The 21785-nt window shown below is 42.5% G+C and overlaps 1 protein-coding gene and 1 pseudogene across 3 annotated transcripts in view; both read right to left on the bottom strand.

Moving 5' to 3' along the window:
- The window catches only part of KLHL20 (kelch like family member 20), a 73643-nt gene that overhangs the window by 22854 nt on the left and 29004 nt on the right, over positions 1-21785 (bottom strand). For all 3 annotated transcript variants that reach the window (XM_070077132.2, XM_070077133.2, XM_089299410.1), the window contains exons 4-6: positions 14981-15139; positions 13872-13966; positions 8066-8181 (exon numbers count right to left, since the gene is read on the bottom strand). In XM_070077132.2, coding sequence (XP_069933233.1) covers positions 8066-8181; positions 13872-13966; positions 14981-15139 — 370 coding nt within the window. The remainder of the gene's footprint in view (positions 1-8065; positions 8182-13871; positions 13967-14980; positions 15140-21785) is intronic.
- Positions 18991-20358, bottom strand: LOC149125262 (endoplasmic reticulum resident protein 44 pseudogene; annotated as a pseudogene).

Raw genomic sequence — 21785 nt, 5'->3', positions numbered from 1 at the left:
CTCATTTGTAAAATAAGGAATCAAAATTAAAAAGTGGAAAAATACTAACAATGTATAAAAAGGATGATACAACATGACCAAGTAGGTTTTATCTGAGTAGACAAGAAGGTTCAAATTTTAAAAATCATATCACCAGGCTAAAAAAGAAAACTCAGAATTTTTTTTTTTTTTTTTTTTTGACAGGCAGAATGGACAGTGAGAGAGAGAGACAGAGAGGAAGGTCTTCCTTTGCCGTTGGTTCACTCTCCAATGGCTGCTGCGGCCAGTGCGCTGCGGCCAGCGCAACGCGCTGATCCGAAGCCAGGAGCTAGGTGCTTTTCCTGGTCTCCCATGCGGGTGCAGGACCCAAGGACTTGGGCCATCTTCCACTGCACTCCCGGGCCACAGCAGAGAGCTGGCCTGGAAGAGGGGCAACCGGGACAGAATCCAGCGCCCCGACCGGGACTAGAACCCGGTGTGCCGGCGCCGCAAGGCGGAGGATTAGCCTATTGAGCCACAGCGCCGGCCAGAATTTTTTTTTTTTTTTTTTTTAAGATTTATGTATTTATTTGAAAGTCAGAGTTACACAGAGAGAGGAGAGCCAGAGAGAGAGAGGTCTTCCATCCGATGGTTCACTCCCCAGATGGCTGCAACAGCCGGAGCTGCATCGATCCAAAGCCAGGAGCCAGGAGCTTATCCGGGTCTCTCACGTGGGTGCAGGGACCCAAGGACTTGGGCCATCCTCCACTGCTATCCCAGGCAGTAGCAGAGAGCTGGATCAGAAGCGGAGCAGCCGAGACTTGAACCAGTGCTCAAATGGGAAGCCGGCACTGCAGGCGGCGGCTTTACCCGCTGCGCCACAGCACCAGCCCCGAAAACTCAGAATTGTATCAACAGATGCAGGAAAAGTATCTGACAAATTCAATACACATTCCTCATAAAAACTCTCAGAAAACTGGGAACTTCTGCTTAATAAAGAATAGTTACAAAATGCCTTCAGCTAGCATTATACTTAATGGTAAGAGTTAAAGCTTTCTAAGATCAAGAACAAGGCAAGAATGTTCCCTCTCATTACTGATTTCCAGCATCATACTGGAAGTCCTAGCTAATGCTGTAAGACAAGAAAAGGAAATAAAAGGCATACTATTTAAGAAGAAACTGTCGGGGCCATGCTGTGGCGTAGCAGGTAAAGCTGCTGCCTGCAGTGCCAGCATCCCATATGGGTGCCGGATCAAGTCCTGGCTGCTTCACTTTCGATCCAGCTCTCTGCTGTGGCCTGGGAAAGCAGTGAAGATGGCCCAAGTCCTTGGGCCCCTGCACCCCATGTGGAAGACCCGGATAAGGCTTCTGGCTCCTGGCTACTGATTGGTGAAGCTTCAGTCATTGCGGCTAACTGGGGAGTGAACTAGCAGATGGAAGACCTCTCTCTCTCTTTCTGCCTCTGCTTCTCTGTAACAACTTTGCCTTTCAAACAAATAAATAAACCTTAAAAAAAAAAAAAAAAAAGAAGCCAGTTAGGGCTCCCATGCCCATGTTTGGAATACCAGGGGTTGATATCTGGCTCCCTCTCCTGACTTGGGCTTCCTGCCTCCTGGACCCTTGGAGGCAGCTATAGGAACCTACCAAGATACCTTTCAGTAGGTGAATGGATAAACTATGGTACATCCAGACAACAGATAATGCTGTAATAAAAAATGAGCTATCAAACCATGAGAAGACATGGATGAAACTTAAAAAAAAGAGGCCAGTCTGAAAAGTTACTGTGACATTGTGAAATATGTATTTGGTCTTCACCTCCACTTCCCTACCTATAACTCTTAAAATCATTGGAATCTCTAAAGTGATACTTATGTTTTTGGATGGCAATGAGTTGACCTTTGGCTGGCAGCCTCTTGGTAGCTTCAGGATAGGGGCAAGGACCAAGGTGTGCTTAGAGTGCTGGGACTTTTAGTCCTATCCACCATCCTAAGGGGAAGGGGAAGGAACTGAAGGTTAAGTTGATCACCAATGACTTAAGATTTAATCAATTATGCACATTATACTGAAAACTTCATAAAAACCTGAAAGCATGAGGTTCAGGAAGCTTCTAGATAATCTGAGCACATGGAGGTTCCTGAAGGGTGGTGGACCTGGACAGGGCTTGTAAGATCTGTGCATCTCTGCATGTGATCCTTTCAATGTCATTTATTTATTTATTTATTTATTTATTTATTTATTTATTTATTTATTTATTTATTTTTTGACAGGCAGAGTGGATAGTGAGAGAGAGAGAGACAGAAAGGTCTTCCTTTTGCCGTTGGCTCACCCTCCAATGGCCGCCACGGCTGGTGCGCTGCGGCCGGCACACCGTGCTGATCCGATGGCAGGAGCCAGGTGCTTCTCCTGGTCTCCCATGGGGTGCAGGGCCCAAGCACTTGGGCCATCCTCCACTGCACTCCCGGGCCACAGCAGAGAGCTGGCCTGGAAGAGGAGCAGCAGAGACTAGAACCAGCACCCATATGGGATGCTGGTGCCACAGGCGAAGGATCAACCCACTGCGCCACAGTGCCAGCCCCTTTTTAATGTCTTTTATAGAAAACCACTAAGTATAGGAATTTTCCTGACTTCACAAACCACTTGAGCAAATTAAAACCAAACAGGCAGTGTAGGAACAGTGATTTGTAGTCTATTGGTCGGAAGCACGGGTAAAACAAACTGGGGCTTGTAAATGGCATCTAAAAGGGAGGGAAACCTTGGGGACTGAGCCCTCAACACATGAGATTTGACACTATCTCAGGCAGATAGTGCTGGAACTGAACTGGGGAAGAGGATGCCCAATTGATGTCCACTGCAAAACTGATTGCTTGCTTACTGGTGGAGAGAAATCCTTACACCTTTTGAGGTCATAGAATTCTTCTATGTTGACTGTTGTGATCTGAGAGCAGAGGGAAACATGGTTTGTTTTTCTGACTCAGTTATGTGGTTCCAACTATATTACATTCTGGATAAGGCAAAACAAAGGAGACAGCAAAAAGAGTAAACGGGGACTGGTTCGTGTCTGGGCTGTTCTACTTCCGATCCAGCTCCCTGCCAATGTGCCTGAGAAAGCAGTACAAGATGTTTCACGTGCTTGGGCCCCTGTACCCATGCGGGAGACCTGGAGGAACCTCCTGGCTCGGCTTCCATCTGGCCCAGCCCTGGTCATTGTGGCCACCTGGGGAGTGAACCAGCTGATGGAAGACTTCTCTCTTTTTGCCTCTGCCTCTCTCTTTACAATTCTGCCTTCCAAATCAATAAATAAATCTTAAAAAAAAAGTTCAAGAAAAATACATTTTATAACTAGGCATGGGCTTAACTGTTTTGCTCCAGAATAATGTTATCTCTTAATTCTATTTTCCATGAACTTTTTGAAATCCTCTTGTAAGTATCTAAAATGAGTTTAAAAAAAAAACTTGTATATAGTACTAGATAAACGTAATGTGCTATCAAAAGCCAAAAAACAACAACTCAGAATCCTCTTTTTCTTTTATTATATTAGAGAGACAGTTTTTGGCTGATCAACTCATGATCTCTTAATACGTACCGTTGTGACTAAAACAGTACTAAACTTCTAAAATCACAAAATATTTTGCTTTCTGTTTAGTCTATAGTCTGCACTGAATTCTAAACTATCAAATACAACATTTATGATCAGAAAACACTGAAGACATTATATTTTTCACAAGTGAGTGTTAGGGACTGAATGACTGTTTTCCGCCACTCCCAAATCCATATGTTTAAGTCTTTTTTTTTTTTTTTTTTTTTTTGACAGGCAGAGTGGACAGTGAGAGAGACAGACAGAGAGAAAGGTCTTCCTTTTTTTTTTTTTTGCTGTTGGTTCACCCTCCAATGGCCGCCGTGGCCGGCGCATCGCGCTGATCCAAAGGCAGGAGCCAGGTGCTTCTCCTGGTCTCCCATGGGGTGAAGGGCCCAAGCACTTGGGCCATCCTCCACTGCACTCCTGGGCCACAGCAGAGAGCTGGCCCGGAAGAGAGGCAACCAGGACAGAATCCGGTGCCCCGACCGGGACTACAACCCGGTGTGCTGGCGCCACTAGGTGGAGGATTAGCCTCGTGAGCTGCGGCGCCGGCCTATGTTTAAGTCTTAATCCATAGTTTGGCTGTACTTACAGATGGGACCTCTAAGGAAGTAAATGGGTTTATGTGAGTTAATAAGGGTGAGGACCGAACCCTATAAAATTACTGTTCCTGTGAGAAGAGACACCACAGCTCTTGTTTGTTCTCTCCACTGCCTGCCCCACCTCTCCACATGTGCACACACCAAACGGATGCCATGTAAGGACATAACTAGAAGGTAGCCATCCACAAGGCAGGAAGTGAACCCTGTCCAGACATTGAATTGGCTGGAATCTCGACTTTAGACTTAGAGCCTCCAGGAGTATAAGAAAATAATTTAACCACCATTCTATGGTATTTTGTTACGGCAGACTGAGCAAAGTAACAATATGAATAGGAAACAAACCATCCAACAAAAAACTAAAAAGAAAACAAAAAACAAGCCGGCGCCGTGGCTCAATAGGCTAATCCTCCGCCTTCCGGCGCCGGCACACCGGGTTCTAGTCCCGGTTGGGGCGCCGGATTCTGTCCCGGTTGCCCCTCTTCCAGGCCAGCTCTCTGCTATGGCCAGGGAGTGCAGTGGAGGATGGCCCAGGTGCTTGGGCCCTGTACCCCATGGGAGACCAGGAGAAGCACCTGGCTCCTGGCTCCTGCCATCGGATCAGCGCGGTGCGCCGGCTGCAGCGGCGGCCATTGGAGGGTGAACCAACGGCAAAGGAAGACCTTTCTCTCTGTCTCTCTCTCACACTGTCCACTCTGCCTGTCAAAAAAAAAAAAAAAAAAAAAAAAAAAGAAAACAAAAAACAAAAACAAAAAAACACCTCTTAAAATTCTATAAAGCTTTCCTGAGTGATTCCTGAAAAAAGTATGATTATGGCACATAACTGAATTGGTTAATCTTTCAAATATTTTTCATTTAAGAAATGAGGTTCTAAGAGTACTGCAAACACTTGCTTTAACTACTGGTTCCTAAGGGTGTCCCAAGCAACTTTCTGAGTCCAACTGAAAATGGAAAATGCTCCCAATCTTTTCTTCTAGATGGATTTGAAAGTTTACTTTGTTAATTTGATAATCTCAATATGCTATATAAATTTTATTTTAGGATGGGTTCTTTTAAAGCAGAATAGTCAACTAATACTAAATCACAGCCAGTTTTATGGATATTAATTTGTTTAAATTTGAATTCTGTAATTGGATAAATGCCACGGGTTTCAGTATCCTAAATCTAAAATACAACTTGGCTAGAAAAGTGAGGATTTATAGCACTTGAGACCAATAGCCTAATTACTAAATTTCAGTTATAATTTTATAATGGAAGTAATTTAAAACCAGCTTTTTACTGGATTAAATGGCTTTAAATCAAATAAGTAATACTTCATAAATGCTATTCTTCAACATCAAAGAAAAAATAGGCTTTCAGAAAACAAAATTTAAGGTTTTTTTTGTGTGTGTGTGACTTAGGGATGTAAGAAAAGGAAAAGATTGTTTGGTTCTACTTTCATGGTGGTCTTAAGTGTAGCATGATTACCAGGGCAGCAAATGATGACATAACAGGGTATTACAGGCTGAATTATCTCTCTCTAAAATGTATATATTGAAACCAAACCTCCATTGTGACAATATAAAGAGACAGGGCTTTTAAGGAGGTAATTAGAGTTAAATGAGGTCATAAGAGGACTAACAGGACTGACTTTTTTTTTTTAAGATTTATTTATTTATTTGAAAGGCAGAGTTACAGAGGGAGAGAGATACAGAGACAAAGACAATGATCTTCCCTCTGCTGGTTCACTCTCCAAATGGGTGCAGCAGCTGGAGCTGAGCTAATCTGAAGCCAGGAGCCAAGATTTTCTTCTGGGTCTTCCAACTGGGTAAGAAAGGCCCAAGCACTTGGGCCATCTTCCACTGTTTTTCCAGACACACTAGCAGGGAGCTGGATTAGAAGTGAAGCCTCCAGGACTCGAATCAGTGCACATATGGGATGCCAGAACCATAGGTGGCAGCTTAACCTGCTCTGCCACAGCACTGGCCCCTGGACTGATGTCCTTAGAAGAGAAGAAGCCATCAAAGATCTCTGTGTATGTGCACAGAGACAGGGCCATGTGAAGTTACAAGAGAAGGCAACTTGTATAAGCTCAAGAGAGAAGCCTCACCCAGGCTAGGGCACTCAGTTATGGCAGACCAAGCACACTAATACACTGGAACTGGGGTAGAACTATTGAAATTATGATTATAAGGCCAGCGCCGCGGCTTACTAGGCTCTAATCCTCCACCTAGCGGCGCCGGCACACCAGGTTCTAGTCCCGGTTGGGGCGCTGGATTCTTTCCCGGTTGCCCCTCTTCCGGGCCAGCTCTCTGCTGTGGCCCGGGAAGGCAGTGGAGGATGGCCCAAGTGCTCGGGCCCTGCACCCGCATGGGAGACCAGGAGAAGCACCTGGCTCCTGGCCTCAGATCAGCACAGCGCGTCAGCCATAGTGGCCATTTTGAGGGGTGAACCAATGGAAGGAAGACCTTTCTCTCTGTCTCTCTTTTTATAGGATTCCTTGAAAACTTAACGAGGTCTGACAATTTATTCACCAATCTTTGGGAACCATAGACAGGTATGTAATGAGAGAGGGTGCAGATGTGTGTAGGTGTGGGCCTGCAAGTGTCTGAACTCACATGAGTATATGAACATGTACATGTGAATGCATATGTATAGGATGAAAATTTTAGAATGAATAAATAAGGATGGCAATAAAAATGATAAATTTGTTAGTAAAATGAGACATTAGGACACTGGGAGTATGGGAGAAGTCAGTGCATGAAGAATTAATTAATAATTATTTGAAATCTAAAACAAAATGAAGTAATGCTTCCAAAAGAGAAGGAAAAAGATCATGATGAGGATGAGAAAGAAGAAGAAGAAAATTTGGTATCTATTTGGTATGAGTTTTCTTTGAAAAGAAATGCTGTAATCTACTTGAAGAAAATTAGATGAACAAATTTCAGAAGAGGAAGCTATAAACATAAATTATCAAATCTGGCTTCCAAAACTATAGGAGAAGATATATTCCTACCTGCTAAGAGAAAATTAAATTAAACATGAAAAGACATTCAAGCGGTTAGCTGATGGGGAAGGGCACTATGTCCCAGAGGTTTAATTCCCTGATTAAAAGGAATAGAACACTTCAAATACTGAACTGGGACACAGGATCAGAGGAAGCCCATATCTAAGGAGTATGGAATTACTGAGCCTTGGAGGCTTAAATATGAACACTACACATATACCCCAGCTAGTCCATGAATCAGGATTTGAAAAAACTGTCAGGACATGAACTACTACAGGTTGAATATGCCCTCTCTGGAATGCTGGTTGGATTATGGAATAAATGCATAGACTTTGCCAGCTGAGCATCTCTGATCCAAAAATCCAAAATCTGAAACTTTTTGAGTGCTGATATGATGCTCAAAACATTTCAGATTTTGTAGCATTTTAGATTTCTGAATTAGGGCCGCTCACCATGTAAGAGGCTTTACTAAACAATGAAAAAGTAGTTATTCAGTTGAACGAGGGAGCTGACTTTACGTGGACAGAATTAAAGTACTTGAAATAGAAAGATCTCGAAGGTTTAGGGTTAGATAGTAGGAGCAAAATAACACAGCAGGTTGTTTTGGGGCTTAACCTAACTTGACAGGACTTGGAAACAGTCTAACTATTTAAGATAACTTTTTTGACAATTACAAGTAATTATGAGGTGACTTGTGCATTGAATGCAAATTACTGTATGTAACTCATTTCAACAAAACATCCACTGTATGATATGGGTGTATATAAAAATAGAGTAGTCTTTTGGAGAATACCACTGTTAGATAATGGATTAAGAATCAAGTTATATACTGGCTTATTACGTGTTTCTTATGACTAAGTATCACAGCTTTCCAAATGATTACTCAAGTGACAATTCTCACACGGGAAGATACTTTGCTTAGTCACAGTGTATTAAGATCCACACCTGCAAAGAGTACTTCTCCACATCGGATGGGTTTCCGTGGTCTTGTCCGTGGTCCTTGCATTAGAGGTCGTTCTTGAGGCAAGAGGAGGTAGTTTTTAGCCTCATCTACCAAGTCTCTGCAGAAAAAAAAATTGTGCCTTTATTCTAAATGTCTCAATAACATTGCTAGTCAAGTCTCAACACAGCTCAGGAATATTTAGGTTGGCAAGGAGAGGGAAGTATAAATCAGCTGAAACCAAGAATGCCAGCCAATATTAAAACTGACGCAAACATGAAAGCCATGTTGGCAATCACACTGAGTTGTGAACTTCCACATGACTTCATATCTCAGTGAAAATTTAACCAAAGACCAAACATGCTTAGAGTCAGCAAAATCTTACGGGGAACTAATAGCTATGATTAGATCACCAGCCTGCTTAGTTACCATTTTCTGACAAGTTTTATTGGATTCTGCAGGATATTGGAAAAGGAGCATATCAGTAGGGGCACCATAAGATATCTGATAGATTAATTAAAGTTATAAAACTGGGTCAAACATCGGATTTCTAAAAAGAAACGCTATACTGTCTCTTAATATTAATTTGCTCTCCAGTACCATCTGAATGGTTTAGTCTTAACAAGTTCACTGAGATAAAAACTTTTTTTTCTTTCTAATTAAGGTACTTTAAGGGAAGAATCTGGTAATTACATTTGTTAAATACAGTATCCTAATACAAACTATTTGGCATACTTATTTTGAGTCTTTTTAAAAAAGTTTATATATTTCAAAGGCAGAGTTACAGAGAGGAGAAGAGACAGCGACAGAGATCTTCCACCCGCTAGTTCACTCCCCAAATGGCCACAATGGCCAGGAGTTTCATCTGAGTCTCTCACATGGGTGGAGGAGTCCAGGTACTTAAGGTCATCCTCTGCTGCTTTTCCTAGGCACATTAGCAGGGAGCTGGATTAGAAGAAGAGCAGCCAGGACTCGAACCAGCAGGCAAATGGGATGCTGCTGTCACAGATAGTGGCTTAACCCACTATGCCACAGTGCCAACCCCTGTTTGAGTCTTTAAAGACACTCAGTGCCTGCAGAACTGTTATTACTCTCTCCCTCAATTCTGAAAGTATTTTCTATAGTATCCTATACTAAAAAGAGTAATTTATTCCTGCTTAGACCTGTACCAGGCAAGACACAGTAATGCACTTTCCAGTATAAGGCTTTGTTTGCTTAGGCTTCTTCTGAATTTATCCTAAAAACAAAAACAGAAACAGAAAAACTAAGTCAGTGATCAAGAGCTTTCTCTAGCTTCTCATAAAGACACCCATCCACTGGTTCATTCCCCAGCTGGGGCTGGGCCAGACTGAAGCCAGGAGCCTGGAACTCCATCTGGGTCTCCCACTTGAGTGGCAGGGGACATCTTTCACTGCCTTCCAGGCATGTTAGCTGAGAGCTGGATCAGAAGTGGAGCAGTCGGGACTTGAACCAGTGCTCACATGGGATGCTGGCATTGCAGGTGGTGGAGGCTGAATACACTATGCCACAATGCCGGCCCTGCACAAGATTAATATTAATAACAGTTACAGTCATGGGCTACTCCACTTTAGGTTCTTAATATATATTTATGCATTTAATTTTCATAGCAGCCTTATGGAGTAGACACTGCTATTAGTCCTACTTTATCAATGAAGAAATCGCAGCACAAAGAGGTTAAAGTAATTTGCCAAAGGTCTACACACTGGGAATTTTAAATATTATTTGAGGGGCCATTGCTGTGGCGCAGTGGGTTAAAGCCCTGGCCTGAAGCGCCGGCATCCCATATGGGTGCCGGTTCTAGTCCTGGCTGCTTCACTTCTGATCTAGCTCTCTGCTATGGCCTGGGAAAGCAGTAGAAGACGGCCCAAGTCCTTGGGCCCCTGCACCCATGTGGGAGACCTGGAAGAAACTCCTGGCTCCTGGCTTGGGATCGCCCCAGCTCCAGCCATTGTGGCCATCTGGGGAGTGAACCAGTGGATGGAGGACCTCTCTCTGTCTCTGCCTCTCTCTGTAACTCTGTCTTTCAAATAAATAAAATAAATCTTAAAAAAAATATTATTTGAGAGGCAGATAGAGATCTGAGAAAGAGATAGGGAGCCAGAGAAGTCCCCTTTGCTGGCCCACTCCACAAACTCCTGTGATGGCAGGACTGAGCCAGGCTGAAACCAGGAGTTAGGAACTCAATCCAGGTCTCCCACTGGGATGGCTGGGATTCCACTACCTGAGCCATTACCACCAGACCCAGGGTGCACAATACCAGAAAGCTGAGATCAGAAGCAGAGCCAAGTCTCAAGCCCAGGCACTGTGATGTGGTACACTGGGGTCCATCAGCCAGGCCAAATGCCTGCCTCGGGTCTATTTATTTATTTATTAATTAAAAATTTATTTATTTGAAAGGCAGAGTTACACAGAGAGAGCAGGAGAGGCAGAGAGAGAGAGGTCTTCCATCTGCTGGATCACTCCCTAGGTGGCCGCAACAGCTAGAGCTGCGCCGATCTGAAGCCAGGAGCCAGGAGCTTCTTTCGGGTCTCCCATGCGGGTGCAGGGGCCCAAGGACTTGGGCCATCTGCCACTGCTTTCCCAGGCCATAGCAGAGAGCTGGATAGGAAGTGGAGCAGCTGGGACTTGAATCAGTGTCCATATGGGATGCCAGCACTGCAGGTGGTGGCTTTACCTGCTATGCCACAGCGCTGGCCCCCTGGGCCTGGGTCTTCTTTTAAAAGTGACTTCAGGGGTGGGTGTTTGGCACAGCAAATAAGATGCCCAAGTTCCATATCAGAGTATGTAGGTTCAAGTTCTCTGTCTATTCCAGCTTCCTGCTAATGAGTTCTCTGGGAGGCAGCAGGCGATGGTTCAAGTTCTTGGGTTCCTGCTGCTCATGTGGGAGGCATGGATTGAATACCAGGCTCTTGGCTTCAGATCGGCTCAATCCTGGCTAAGAATCTAGAGAGTGAACCAGGAGACAGAATATTTCTGTCTGCCTGCGTCTTTAAAATAAATAAGTAAAATGACTATGGGGCCAATGGTTAGCCTAGAAAGTGAAGATACCTGCATGCCACATCAGAGTGCTTGGGTTTGATGTCAAGTTCTGGCTCCTGACTCCAGCTTCCTGCTGATAAAGACCAGTGAGGGGACAGCAGTGATGGCTCAATACCCACGTGGGAGACCGGATCCCCAGCTCTTACTTTCCCCAGGCTGTTTCAGGCATTTGGGAAGTGAGCCAGTGGATGGAGTGCTCCCTGTCTCTCCTGAATCTCAAATAATAAAACAAATAAACAAGCACAGAAGAAAGCTACTTCATAGGCTCCTGTACTCTCTACATCAAAACCAGTGCAATCTGTTTTATGCTTAATCAGGAAAGCATACCCATGTATCGTTTCTTTAGAGTTCACCATATGGTTTTCCTTCTTGCTACTGCAAATATTTAGGGGAAATAATTACCATTTATCTGCTTCTTTAATTTAAAAGACAAGCATCTAAATCCCCCTTTAGCATCTCCTATTAAAGGAACAGGTCTTGGATTATGGAAGAAATGTGAGCAAATCCACATGTCCTACTTCTGTTCTGAAGTCAGGGATAATTCCATAAGAATGGTACTTACGGGACACTATGTGATTTCTGTTTCATAATGCTCAAGTCAGGATAAGCTTATCCATCACCTCGGATATTTATAATTTCTGTTAAAAAAATTAAAAATCCTTTCTTCCAGCTTTAAAAACATATGTAGTGCTTTATCATTATTTATAGTCATCCTACTAGTTCCTGTGACCATCTTTTCTCCTTCCTTCCTTTTCCCCTACTCTCCATAGCATTTGGCAAGCATTATTCTACTCTAATTCACTTATTTATATATTATTTATTTTAAAGGCAGAAAGAGAACACAGAGCGTTCTTTGATGCACTGGTTTACTCCCCAAATATCTGCAGCAGCTGGGACTGGGCCACACCAAAGCTAGAGCCTGGCATTCCAGCCAGGTCTCCTATGCGGATGGCAGGGACCCAAGTATATGAGCCATCACCTGCTGTCACCCAAGGTACATAGTAGCAGAGAGCTGCATTGGGAGTAGAGTTGGAACCCAAAGCCAGGCACTCTGATATGGGACACTTGCATCCTAAGTGGCATCTTAACCACCATATCAAATACCTGTTCTCTCTACTTTTCTCAAGAGAAATGTTTTCAGATTCTACGTATGAGTGGCTTACTTGGCTAATCCTCCGCCTGTGGCGCCGGCACACCAGGTTCTAGTCCCAGTTGGGGCGCCGGATTCTGTCCCGGTTGCCCCTCTTCCAGTCCAGCTCTCTGCTGTGGCCTGGGAAGGCAGTGGAGGATAGCACAAGTGCTTGGGACCTGCACCCACATGGGAGACCAGTAGTGGCCATTTGGGGGGTGAACCAATGGAAAGGAAGACCTTTCTCTCTCTCTCTCTAACGGAAAGGAAGACCTCTCTCTCTCTCTCTCTCTGTCTCTCACTGTCTAAATCTGCCTGTCCAAAAAAAAAAAAAAAAAAAAAAAAAAAAAAAAAAAAAAAAGAGCCAGACGGCTGCATATTTGAAGCTAAATCTTAAAATCTGTCAAATTTGGAAATTATTACATTTTGTATATGAGTATATTATAGAGCCAGCCTAGTAGAATAGTTTTTTCCTCCTTTCTAAAAATATCTTTTTTTTTTTGGTCAAAACACGTTTAGAGGAGCAGTGCTGTAGTACAGCGAGCTAAGCTGCTGCCTGTAACACCAGCATTCCATGTCAGAGTCCCAGCTGCTCCACGTGCGATCCACTTCCCTGATGACGTGCCTGGGAGGCAGCGGAAGACGGCTCAAGGGCTTGGCCCCTGCTGCCCTTGCAGGAGACCTAGATGGTGTTCCGGGTTCCTGGCTTCAGCCTGGACTACCTCAGCTGTTGAGGCCAGGGGATGGAAGATATCTCTCCCTGTCTTTCCAAATTCATAATAATAATCAAAATGTTTAGAAACTGCTTCACCTTGCTGTAATTAAATCTTTCTAAAGCTGAGTTAATCAGTTCATCATCTTAGAAGGTGAGGCTAGTCCAATTCTCCACTAGATATGATGGAAAGAAAAGTGCTCACTGACAGAGTAAACAGCATTATTCAATTTACTTCAGGAAAAAAATGGCGAAGAACTGCCTCTTCAAATTCAAGCTTGCATTAAAGTCTTTTAACTCTCTCTCTTTATTGCTGCTTCTACACCAATAAGCAGTACAGATAAAAAAAAAAACACTGGAGGAGCCGACACTGTGGCGTAGCGGGTAAAGCCTCCACCTGCAGTGCTGGCATCTCATCTGGGCACTAGTTTGTGTCCTAGCTGCTCCACTTCCTATCCAGCTCTCTGCTATGCCCTGGGAAAGCAGTAGAAGATGGCCCAAGTCCCTGGGTCCCTGCACCCACGTGGGAGACCCAGAAGAAGCTCCTGGCTCCTGCCTTCGGATCGGCAAGGCTCTGACTGTTGTGGCCAACTGGGGAGTGAACCAGTGAATGGAAGACATCTCTCTCTCTCTCTCTCTCTGCTCTCCTTCTCTCTTTGTGTAACTCTTTTAGATACAAAAATAAATCTTATAAAAAAAAACCAAAAAACCAAAAACCACTGGAAGTGCAATTCTGTCAAAAATTTTGCCTTTTCCTCTTCTTGACCCTAGCCCAGAAGAAAAACCTGTTAAATATTGCCTTGGTTCCAGCAATAAGAAATGCAATATTTAGGAAGCAATCCAAATAAGGAAATTAGGAGAAAATAGGGATGTTTGGGTGTTGATTCTTCCCAGCCAGGGTCATTCATACCTGCACTCTTCATCACTTTTGATGAGGGGATCGGAACCTACTGTGCCCACCAGGAACTTGGGACTAAGCAAAGGCAAACGAACATGCTGCAGCACCTACAAGACAATAAAAGCTGTTAAAGGCATGAGCTCCTTCCGGTAAGATTTAAAGGGATGCATGATCCAGGCTCCCCTACTGTGCTTCACCTGTTTTGAGATCTAATTGAACATGATAAGCAAAGGAGGAGGAGGAGGAAGGCATCCATTTCAAAACTAAATTAAATTTATTCTAACAATTCAGTAATGGAGAATAATCAGAAAACTGAAAGCACACTAATAGCATTCTAGGATGCTATTTTAAGTTCTCAGCAACCTGTTACAAACTCTTCTGTATCTGGACTGAAATAGATTAACAATCTAGAAGAATAAGCTGTTGAACTGTCAGACTCTGCTACAGCTCCCTCGCGTCCTCAATTCCAGTTACTTGTGGTCAGCTGTGATCTGAAAATACTACACTGAAAACTCTGGAAATAAAAAATTCCTACGTTCTAGTTCATACTACATTGCTATAATTGTAGTTTATTATGATTGTTAATCTCTTATTGTACCTAATTTATAAATTAAACTTTATCATAACATACATGGGCTTCGGTACTACGAGAGGTTTCGGGAATCTGAGGGATGTATTGGAACATATCCCTTGTGGATAACAGTGGACTACATAACAACAAGGAGGGGCCTTGAACATTTCACTCAGTGATCGCCTATGTCCCAGTTCTTCCCTTTACTCTCCAAAGTGTTTTAGGATTTCCAGCTTATAGGTATGAGACGCATGTGGTGGGATGTCCACTCCATAGGGAAAGAAACATCCTTGCTTTCTTTTGTTCATTTTATACAACTTAGGCTTTGAATTGTGCTATAGCTGAGATGCAACACTGTTCCAAAATAGAGGGGATGCAACAGAGCTAGAGGTTCACAATGATACATAGTCAAAATGCTTCTAAACATGTCCTTATTTGCAACAGATGGACTTTCCCACAGTCTAATACAAGGGAGAGTGGTAACTGTTTCCTTTTCACAAGACAAATATGTATTATTTCTTCTACTTTAGAAAAGCATGTCTATTATTACCTGGGGTAACTGAGGACGTCTTTCTTGAATACTGTATTTGACCCAGGCCATTACTGCATTGAACACTTGTTCCTCACTTCGAACGTTGAGCTCATCACTGGATATTATATCAATAAGCTGATTGGCTGGAAGCAACATGAACTCTTCACTTTCCATCACCTGTTCAAAGGTAAGAATAAAAGAAAAACCTGTGATCACAGTGAATTTACTGTGTGGATATTTTTTCTTTTCTTTTTTTTTCTGAAAGATTCATTTACTTGTTTTGAAAGGCAGGGCAATAGAGAGAGTGATTAAGTACTTCCACCTGCCGGTTCACTCCCCAAATGCCTGCAATAGCCAGGTCTGGGCCAGGCCAAGGCCAAGAGCCAGGGACTCCATCGAGGTCCCCTAACACGGGTAACAGGTTCCTCAGTACTTGGGCCATCTTCCATTGCCTTCCCAAGTACACTGGCTGGAAGCTGGATTTGAGGCAGAGCAGGCAGTACTGGAACTGGCACTCGGGTATGTGATGCTGGCACCGCAAGTGGAGGCTTAGCCCACTATGCCATACCACCACTGCTCAATATTTTCCTACACAGTTATGGAGCAAAGATCTATTCTACAAAGAAGCTGAAGTTTAAAATAATATTAGATGAAAAGGAAATTATAAAAGGAGAATAAAGAAGACAAAAGTAAAATTTAGTAAAAACAATCATTTGTGATGCAAGCAACTTTTTTTTCTTAAAGATCAAAATAAAACCTTATAATCAAAATAAGCCAAATTAACTACAACAAATTATAATGCCAGAAATATATATGAGGCATATACAAAGCCAGGAGAAGTTTTCAGATGAAGATTAGTTGCTAAAAGGGCAGTGTCTAGCGCAGAAGGATCAAGGGGTCAATTAAAAAAAAAAAAGAGCGTGAGCAATTCTGCAAGCTAGCATGAATATAACGGGGGTACTGGTGGAATCAGACCAATGCAATCACCTGAGGACCAAAGCAGTCCGATATATTTGCCAGTGAGATTCTACAAACACACGAATACCTTATCTTTATCCAAGGCTAGGGAACTGTAGGAATGGAGAAGAAAAGGCAACAAGGGTATCGCCTTGTTGTGCAGGGCAGTCACACATTCCAGGATGGTATAAGGCCATAAAGTAGAAGGGACAGAGCACAATGCAGAGGAGGGAAAGGCACTGCGACCCTGCACATGTGCGTTCTGTCCCCCAGGAGACTGTGCTACATGTGATGTCTACCAGCACAGCTAGGAGCTAATTCTTGTTGTGCTGCTTCCAGTGCAGACGATGGATTCTCTTGGGGCAGGGTTATTTTTATGCTCATCGGAAAGCCAGAATAGTTAGCAGAACATGATAGGTCATGACAACAATTTGAGTTCTTGATTTAAGAATGCTTTCTTCAAATATATTAGAAAAAAGTGCAAAGCTTAAAACAGGGATCATAAGGTCAGTTATAGTAGAAATTACTAACAAACATTTCAAATTTTTTTTTGACAGGCAGAGTTAGACAGTGAGAGAGAGATACAGAGAGAAAGGTCTTCCTTTTCCATTGGTTCACTCCCTGAATGGCCGCCATGGCCGGTGCGCTGCGCTGATCTGAAGCCAGGAGCCAGGTGCTTCTCCTGGTCTCCCATGCGGGTGCAGGACCCAAGCACTTGGGCCATCCTCCACTGCACTCCCAGGCCACAGCAGAGAGCTGGACTGGAAGAGGAGCAACCGGGACAGAATCCGGCACCCCAACCAGGACTAGAACCCAGAGTGCCAGCACTGCAGGCGGAGGATCAGCTAAGTGAGCCGCGGCGCCAGCCCCCATTTTTTTTTTTTTTTAAAGATTTATTTATTTGAGAGGCAGGGTTACAGAGAGAGAGAGGAGAAAGAGAGAGAGAGAGCGAGCGAGCGAGCGAGAGAGAGAGCGCGTGAGTCTTCCATCCACTGGTTCACTCCCCAAACCGCTACAACGGCCGGAGCTGGGCCAATCTGAAGCCAGGAGCCAGGAGCTTATTCTGGGTCTCCCACTGTGGGTGCGGGGTCCCAAGCACTCAAGCCATCTTCCACTGCTTTCCCAGGCCATAGCAGAGAGCTGAATGGAAGAGGAGCAGCTGGGACATGAACTGGTGCCCACACAGGATGCTGGCACTGCAGGCAGAGGCTTAACCTACTATGCCACAGCACTGCCCCTAAACCCTTTCATTTTTATGACACAGTCTTCAAAATTATCTGAGACTTTCTGGGGCTCAGGAAATTAAACAGGTAAGCTTTACAGTTTAGCTGAGGTTGCTCATCAGGTAACTTAGTAATCAGGGTGCACGTTTACTCTGTGGTAGGGTTGATAAATTTAGCAAATAAAAATACAGGACATTATGCTAAGAGTTATGATAAAGAAATCCTGTTTACCTGGAATTTAAACTTAACTGGAACCTTGTGCTTTATTTGGCAACCCCATGCTGGAGGTTATAAAGAACAGAGCCACATTTGGTGCCCAGTAGCTGTGTTGACCTTCACAGCATAGAAAACTTTTTCTTTTTTTTTTTTTTTTTTTTTTTTTACAAGATTTATTTATTTATTTGAAAGGGTTACAGAGAGAGAGAGAGGTCTTCCATCCGCTGGTTCACTTCTCAAACAGCCACAGTGGCCAGTGCTGGGCCAGGCCGAGGCCAGGAGCTCCATCCATGTCTTCCACTTGGAGGCTGGAAGACAGCAAACAATGGCTCAAGTGGTTGGGTTTCCATCACCCGTGTGTGAGACCTGAATAGAGTTCCAGGCTCCTGGCTTAGACCTGGCCCAGCCTTGGCAGTGTGAGCATTTGGGAATTGAACCAATAGAGCAGAGATCTCATTTTATTGGTCTGTCTCTCCTTATCTTTCTCTATGCTTCTCAAATACAAAGTTTATAAAAATGTATTTAAAAATTCAAAAAAGCACACATATATAAAATATTAAGGGGTAAAATAACTGTTGGTGAAAAAAATTAAAAATTAAAGAGATGGGGCCAGCACTGTGGTGTAGCGGGTAAAACTACTGCCTGCAGTGCCGGCATCCCATATGTGCGCCAGTTTGAGTCCCAGCTGCTCCACTTCCTATCCAGCTCTCTGCTATGGCCTGGGAAAGCAGTGGAAGATGGCCTAAGCCCTTGGGCCCCTGCACCTGTGTGGGAGACCCAGAAGAAGCTCCTGGCTCCAGGCATCAGATTGGCACAGCTCTGGATCAGCACAGCTGCGGCCAACTGGGGAGTGAACCAGCAGATGGAAGACTTCTCTCTCTGCCCCTCCTTCCCTGTCTGTTCTCTGACTTTCAAGTAAAGTAAATAAATCTTTAAAAAAAATTAAAGAGATTATTTTGCTTATCTCCAGGTACATTTGAAAACCTAGATAAAGTTGATGAATTTCCAGGGAAATACATTTTAACCAAATGTTCTCAGTAAAAAATATTTCACACAGGAAATAGAGAAACTCAGCAGTAAACTTCTTCACAAAAAAAGCACGCCTAGATATAAGGTTTTACAGGGAAATTCTATTAAAGAAGGCATGTGAAAAGTTGGGTCATATTTGTTTGAATGAGAACTTTTAACTGTAAAATAATGACTGCCAACATTAGTGAAGTCTAAACCCCATTTAGTCATGTTGTATTTCCCTTTTCATAGTTTTTGGAATTAATTAAGATTTGTTAAAAATTTTTACATTTAGGTTTACGAGAGATATTGTTCTGTAGTTTTTAGGTATCTGTGTTCTTGATAACAGGATGATTTTGGCCTTATAAAACAAATTGGCAACTTTCTTTTCCTTTCCCAGAAAGACTGTGTTGAATTAGTATGATTTTTTTTTTCTTAACTGCTTTGTAAAATTTACCATCTATTACTGGTGTCTTGTTTGTGAGAAAGTTTTTAACTTATAAATTAAATCTCTTCCATAGATTTAGGACTGCTCAGGTTTCCTATTTTTTAAGTCAGTTTTTGTAATTTGTGTTTTTTTAAATGTCTTTCAGTTTACTCAAAAACACACATAAAATTGTGAAAATATAGGTTTACTGTTTCCAGCATGTAAGTTGATGCTGTTGTCAAAAGGCTTGCAAATTGTTTTCAAGTTTTTAAAGCTCGTCTTGACCTCTCACTAAAGCATGCCTATATTTGCTGGGTGCTAGTTTCTGGAAGGAGCTCTCGGGTGGACGTACTGCCTGCCACATCTTGGACTTGCTCTCTGGAAGCTGTATCAGTTGGGTCAGGCCCATGATGGGATGCTCTGTGGAGTTTTCCAGAGTGTAAGTCAAATACAAGCTCCTTGAGTTACCAGGAATTAAAACATCCTTGAAGTCTGCAAACACATACATATGCCTGAAGCTATCAACTGCTCTGACAGGGCAACCTGCTGGAGTTTCTGTACGTGCACAAGAGGACGTCTAAATTGGTCACAATCTGCATGCAAAAAGTTGACTGTATCTTTTTCACTTATTAGTTGCCGGGCTACTTCATTCTGGAGTATTTCTAAGCTTTCTGCATTGTCTCTCATATGGAAGAATAGAAGAAATGGCAAACATTCTGTCAACTCCTCTCCATTTTCAAAGGTTATTTCTCGGACAAGAGGAACACATTTATCTTGAATCCAATTGTAAGTCACATCAAAACCTGCCATGGATCCTGAGTACACCGTATCTGGGGCAGAATGCTCGGGTGGTTGTAGATGATGCTGCCTCCACTGTATCTTTCTGGTTTTGAAACATCCCCAAATACAGAAAGGAAGGCACAGTCATCATGCAAAATACTTACTACTCTTTCAAATACTCTATAGTTGTCTGAATCCTTTTGTTCAAAATACTCGATGGTATTTCTTTTTCTGTGATCAAGAGGGTTGATTTCTGCTAAATCCTGAGTTTCTTGAATTGGGTCATTTTTTTGTTGCCTGATGTAATCTGCAAGTACTTTCACTGATCACTGACCTCTGTATTCTCTTCATCATCATCCTGTTACAGGACAATCTGAGTTGGGTATTTGCTTATTCTGTATCTTTGGGCTACAACAGAGTGCTGATCACAGTCAACTCCGGCAAACACTACTTGATTTTCATTTGGATATTCTTCCTTAATGACATCAGAAGCTTCCTCAAAAATTGGATGCAACATCTGGCTGAAACAACACCAGTCAACATAAAAATTCACTAAAGCAACAATCAGCATTGTTTAAAATTTCACCTATATTCTCTGTATCAAAATCTGTTATTTCAGTTGTTCCAGGAGTAAAAACCCAAGTTACCAGGAGCAGCGGGCAACATCTGAAGTCGGGTAAGGATATGAAGATGGCAGGATTCACAGTAACACTGGGGTCTGTGGCAGGGACAGGCATGGGCAGCTGGCATTGAGTTGAGCTGGGCTGGGCTGGGTTAGGAGAAGGCTGAGCTCTGGGAGCCGGTGGCAGTGGAGGAGTCTCCTAGCAGTCACACCTTGTCCTCTCGACCCGGAGTTCCAGCAGTGAACATCTGGGACAACTTCGATTTGTGTTTTTTGAAGAATTTCATTTTATTTGTTGAATTTATTGGTGAAATGTTGTTCATAATATTTTCTTTATAATCTTTTTGATGTATAAAGAATCTGTAATTGAAATTTTCTCTTTCATTCCTAATGCTGGTCATTTGTGTCTCCTCTTCATTTTATTATCAGCATAGGTAGAGGTTTTTGGAAGAACTAATGAATTTTGTTCTAGCCATTGTTCTTTTTTGCTTTGCACTTACTTTCATTTTGATTTGCTTTTGTTTTTCTAGTTTATAAAAATAAATCACTAGAACAAAAATACAAACCTTCCTATAAACTGAAAAAAATTAAATCGAAAAGCAAAGAAGATGCCAAATAGAGAAACACAGTGCAGAATTTCTGCAAAACAATAATGAAGCACTAAAGACCAAAATCTACTAAATACATTTAAAGCAGCAAATACAGAAAAAAATATAGCTTTAAATACTCAGAATACAAAAATGAAAATAAGTTCTTAATTCAAACAGTTAGAAAAGAGTACAGAAGCCAAAAGAAAGCAAGAAGGAAGGAAATAACAGAAGTTAAACCATAATGTAACACGACAGAGAAAAAAAGTAGAGCTAACTAAGTAAAAATCTTGATTCTTTGAAAAACATTAACAACATAGACCACAAGTCCACTTATTCAAAGAAGGAAACATTTAAGGCATACTCTCGAGAGAGGTAGATATTTGGCTTAATGATCTTCCTTTCATATGTCCATTTTCCATTTGAAATTTTGTTTTATATACATTGCTTATAGAATAATTTATGCTATCTTTTCTGCCGTAGTTCATGTTTTTTCTCATTGAATTCATATGAGCTTTATGAGAAACAGCATTTTTTTTTTTTGTCATGTAAGCTTCAAATAGGTTTTCTAAGTTTCACATTGATTTTTTAGTTTACTGGACTTACTGCTGCTGTTACAAAAATGAAATTTAGCTTATGCAATTTATCAATCTTTTTCTTTATGGCTCCTAGGTTGTAACCTGCTTAAATCTTAACTCTCAGCCTATTAACACTACCTCTTAGAATTAGAATTTTATTTTTAAAAAAAATTTATTTCAAAAGGAGAGGAGACAGGAAGAGAAAAATACAGAGACCTTGTTTGTGCTAATTCACTCCCAAAATATCCCCCAACAGCCAGATCTGGGTCAGGCTGAAGCCAGGAGCCAGGAACCCAATCTGAGTCTCCCACATAGGCAGCAGGGTAGAAATGGAAACAGAGCCAGGACTCAAACCCATGCACGCTAATATGGGATGCACGCATCTTAGGTGGTGTCTTACTTGCTATACGAAATGATTACCGCAG

This window comes from Oryctolagus cuniculus, chromosome 7, assembly GCF_051225735.1.
Source record: "Oryctolagus cuniculus isolate XC-2025 breed Fujian yellow rabbit chromosome 7, ASM5122573v1, whole genome shotgun sequence".
In the NCBI taxonomy this organism is placed as follows: Eukaryota; Metazoa; Chordata; class Mammalia; order Lagomorpha; family Leporidae; genus Oryctolagus; species Oryctolagus cuniculus.
The sequence above is the reverse complement of the archived record's forward strand: the minus strand, read 5'-3'. Positions and strand labels throughout refer to the sequence as shown.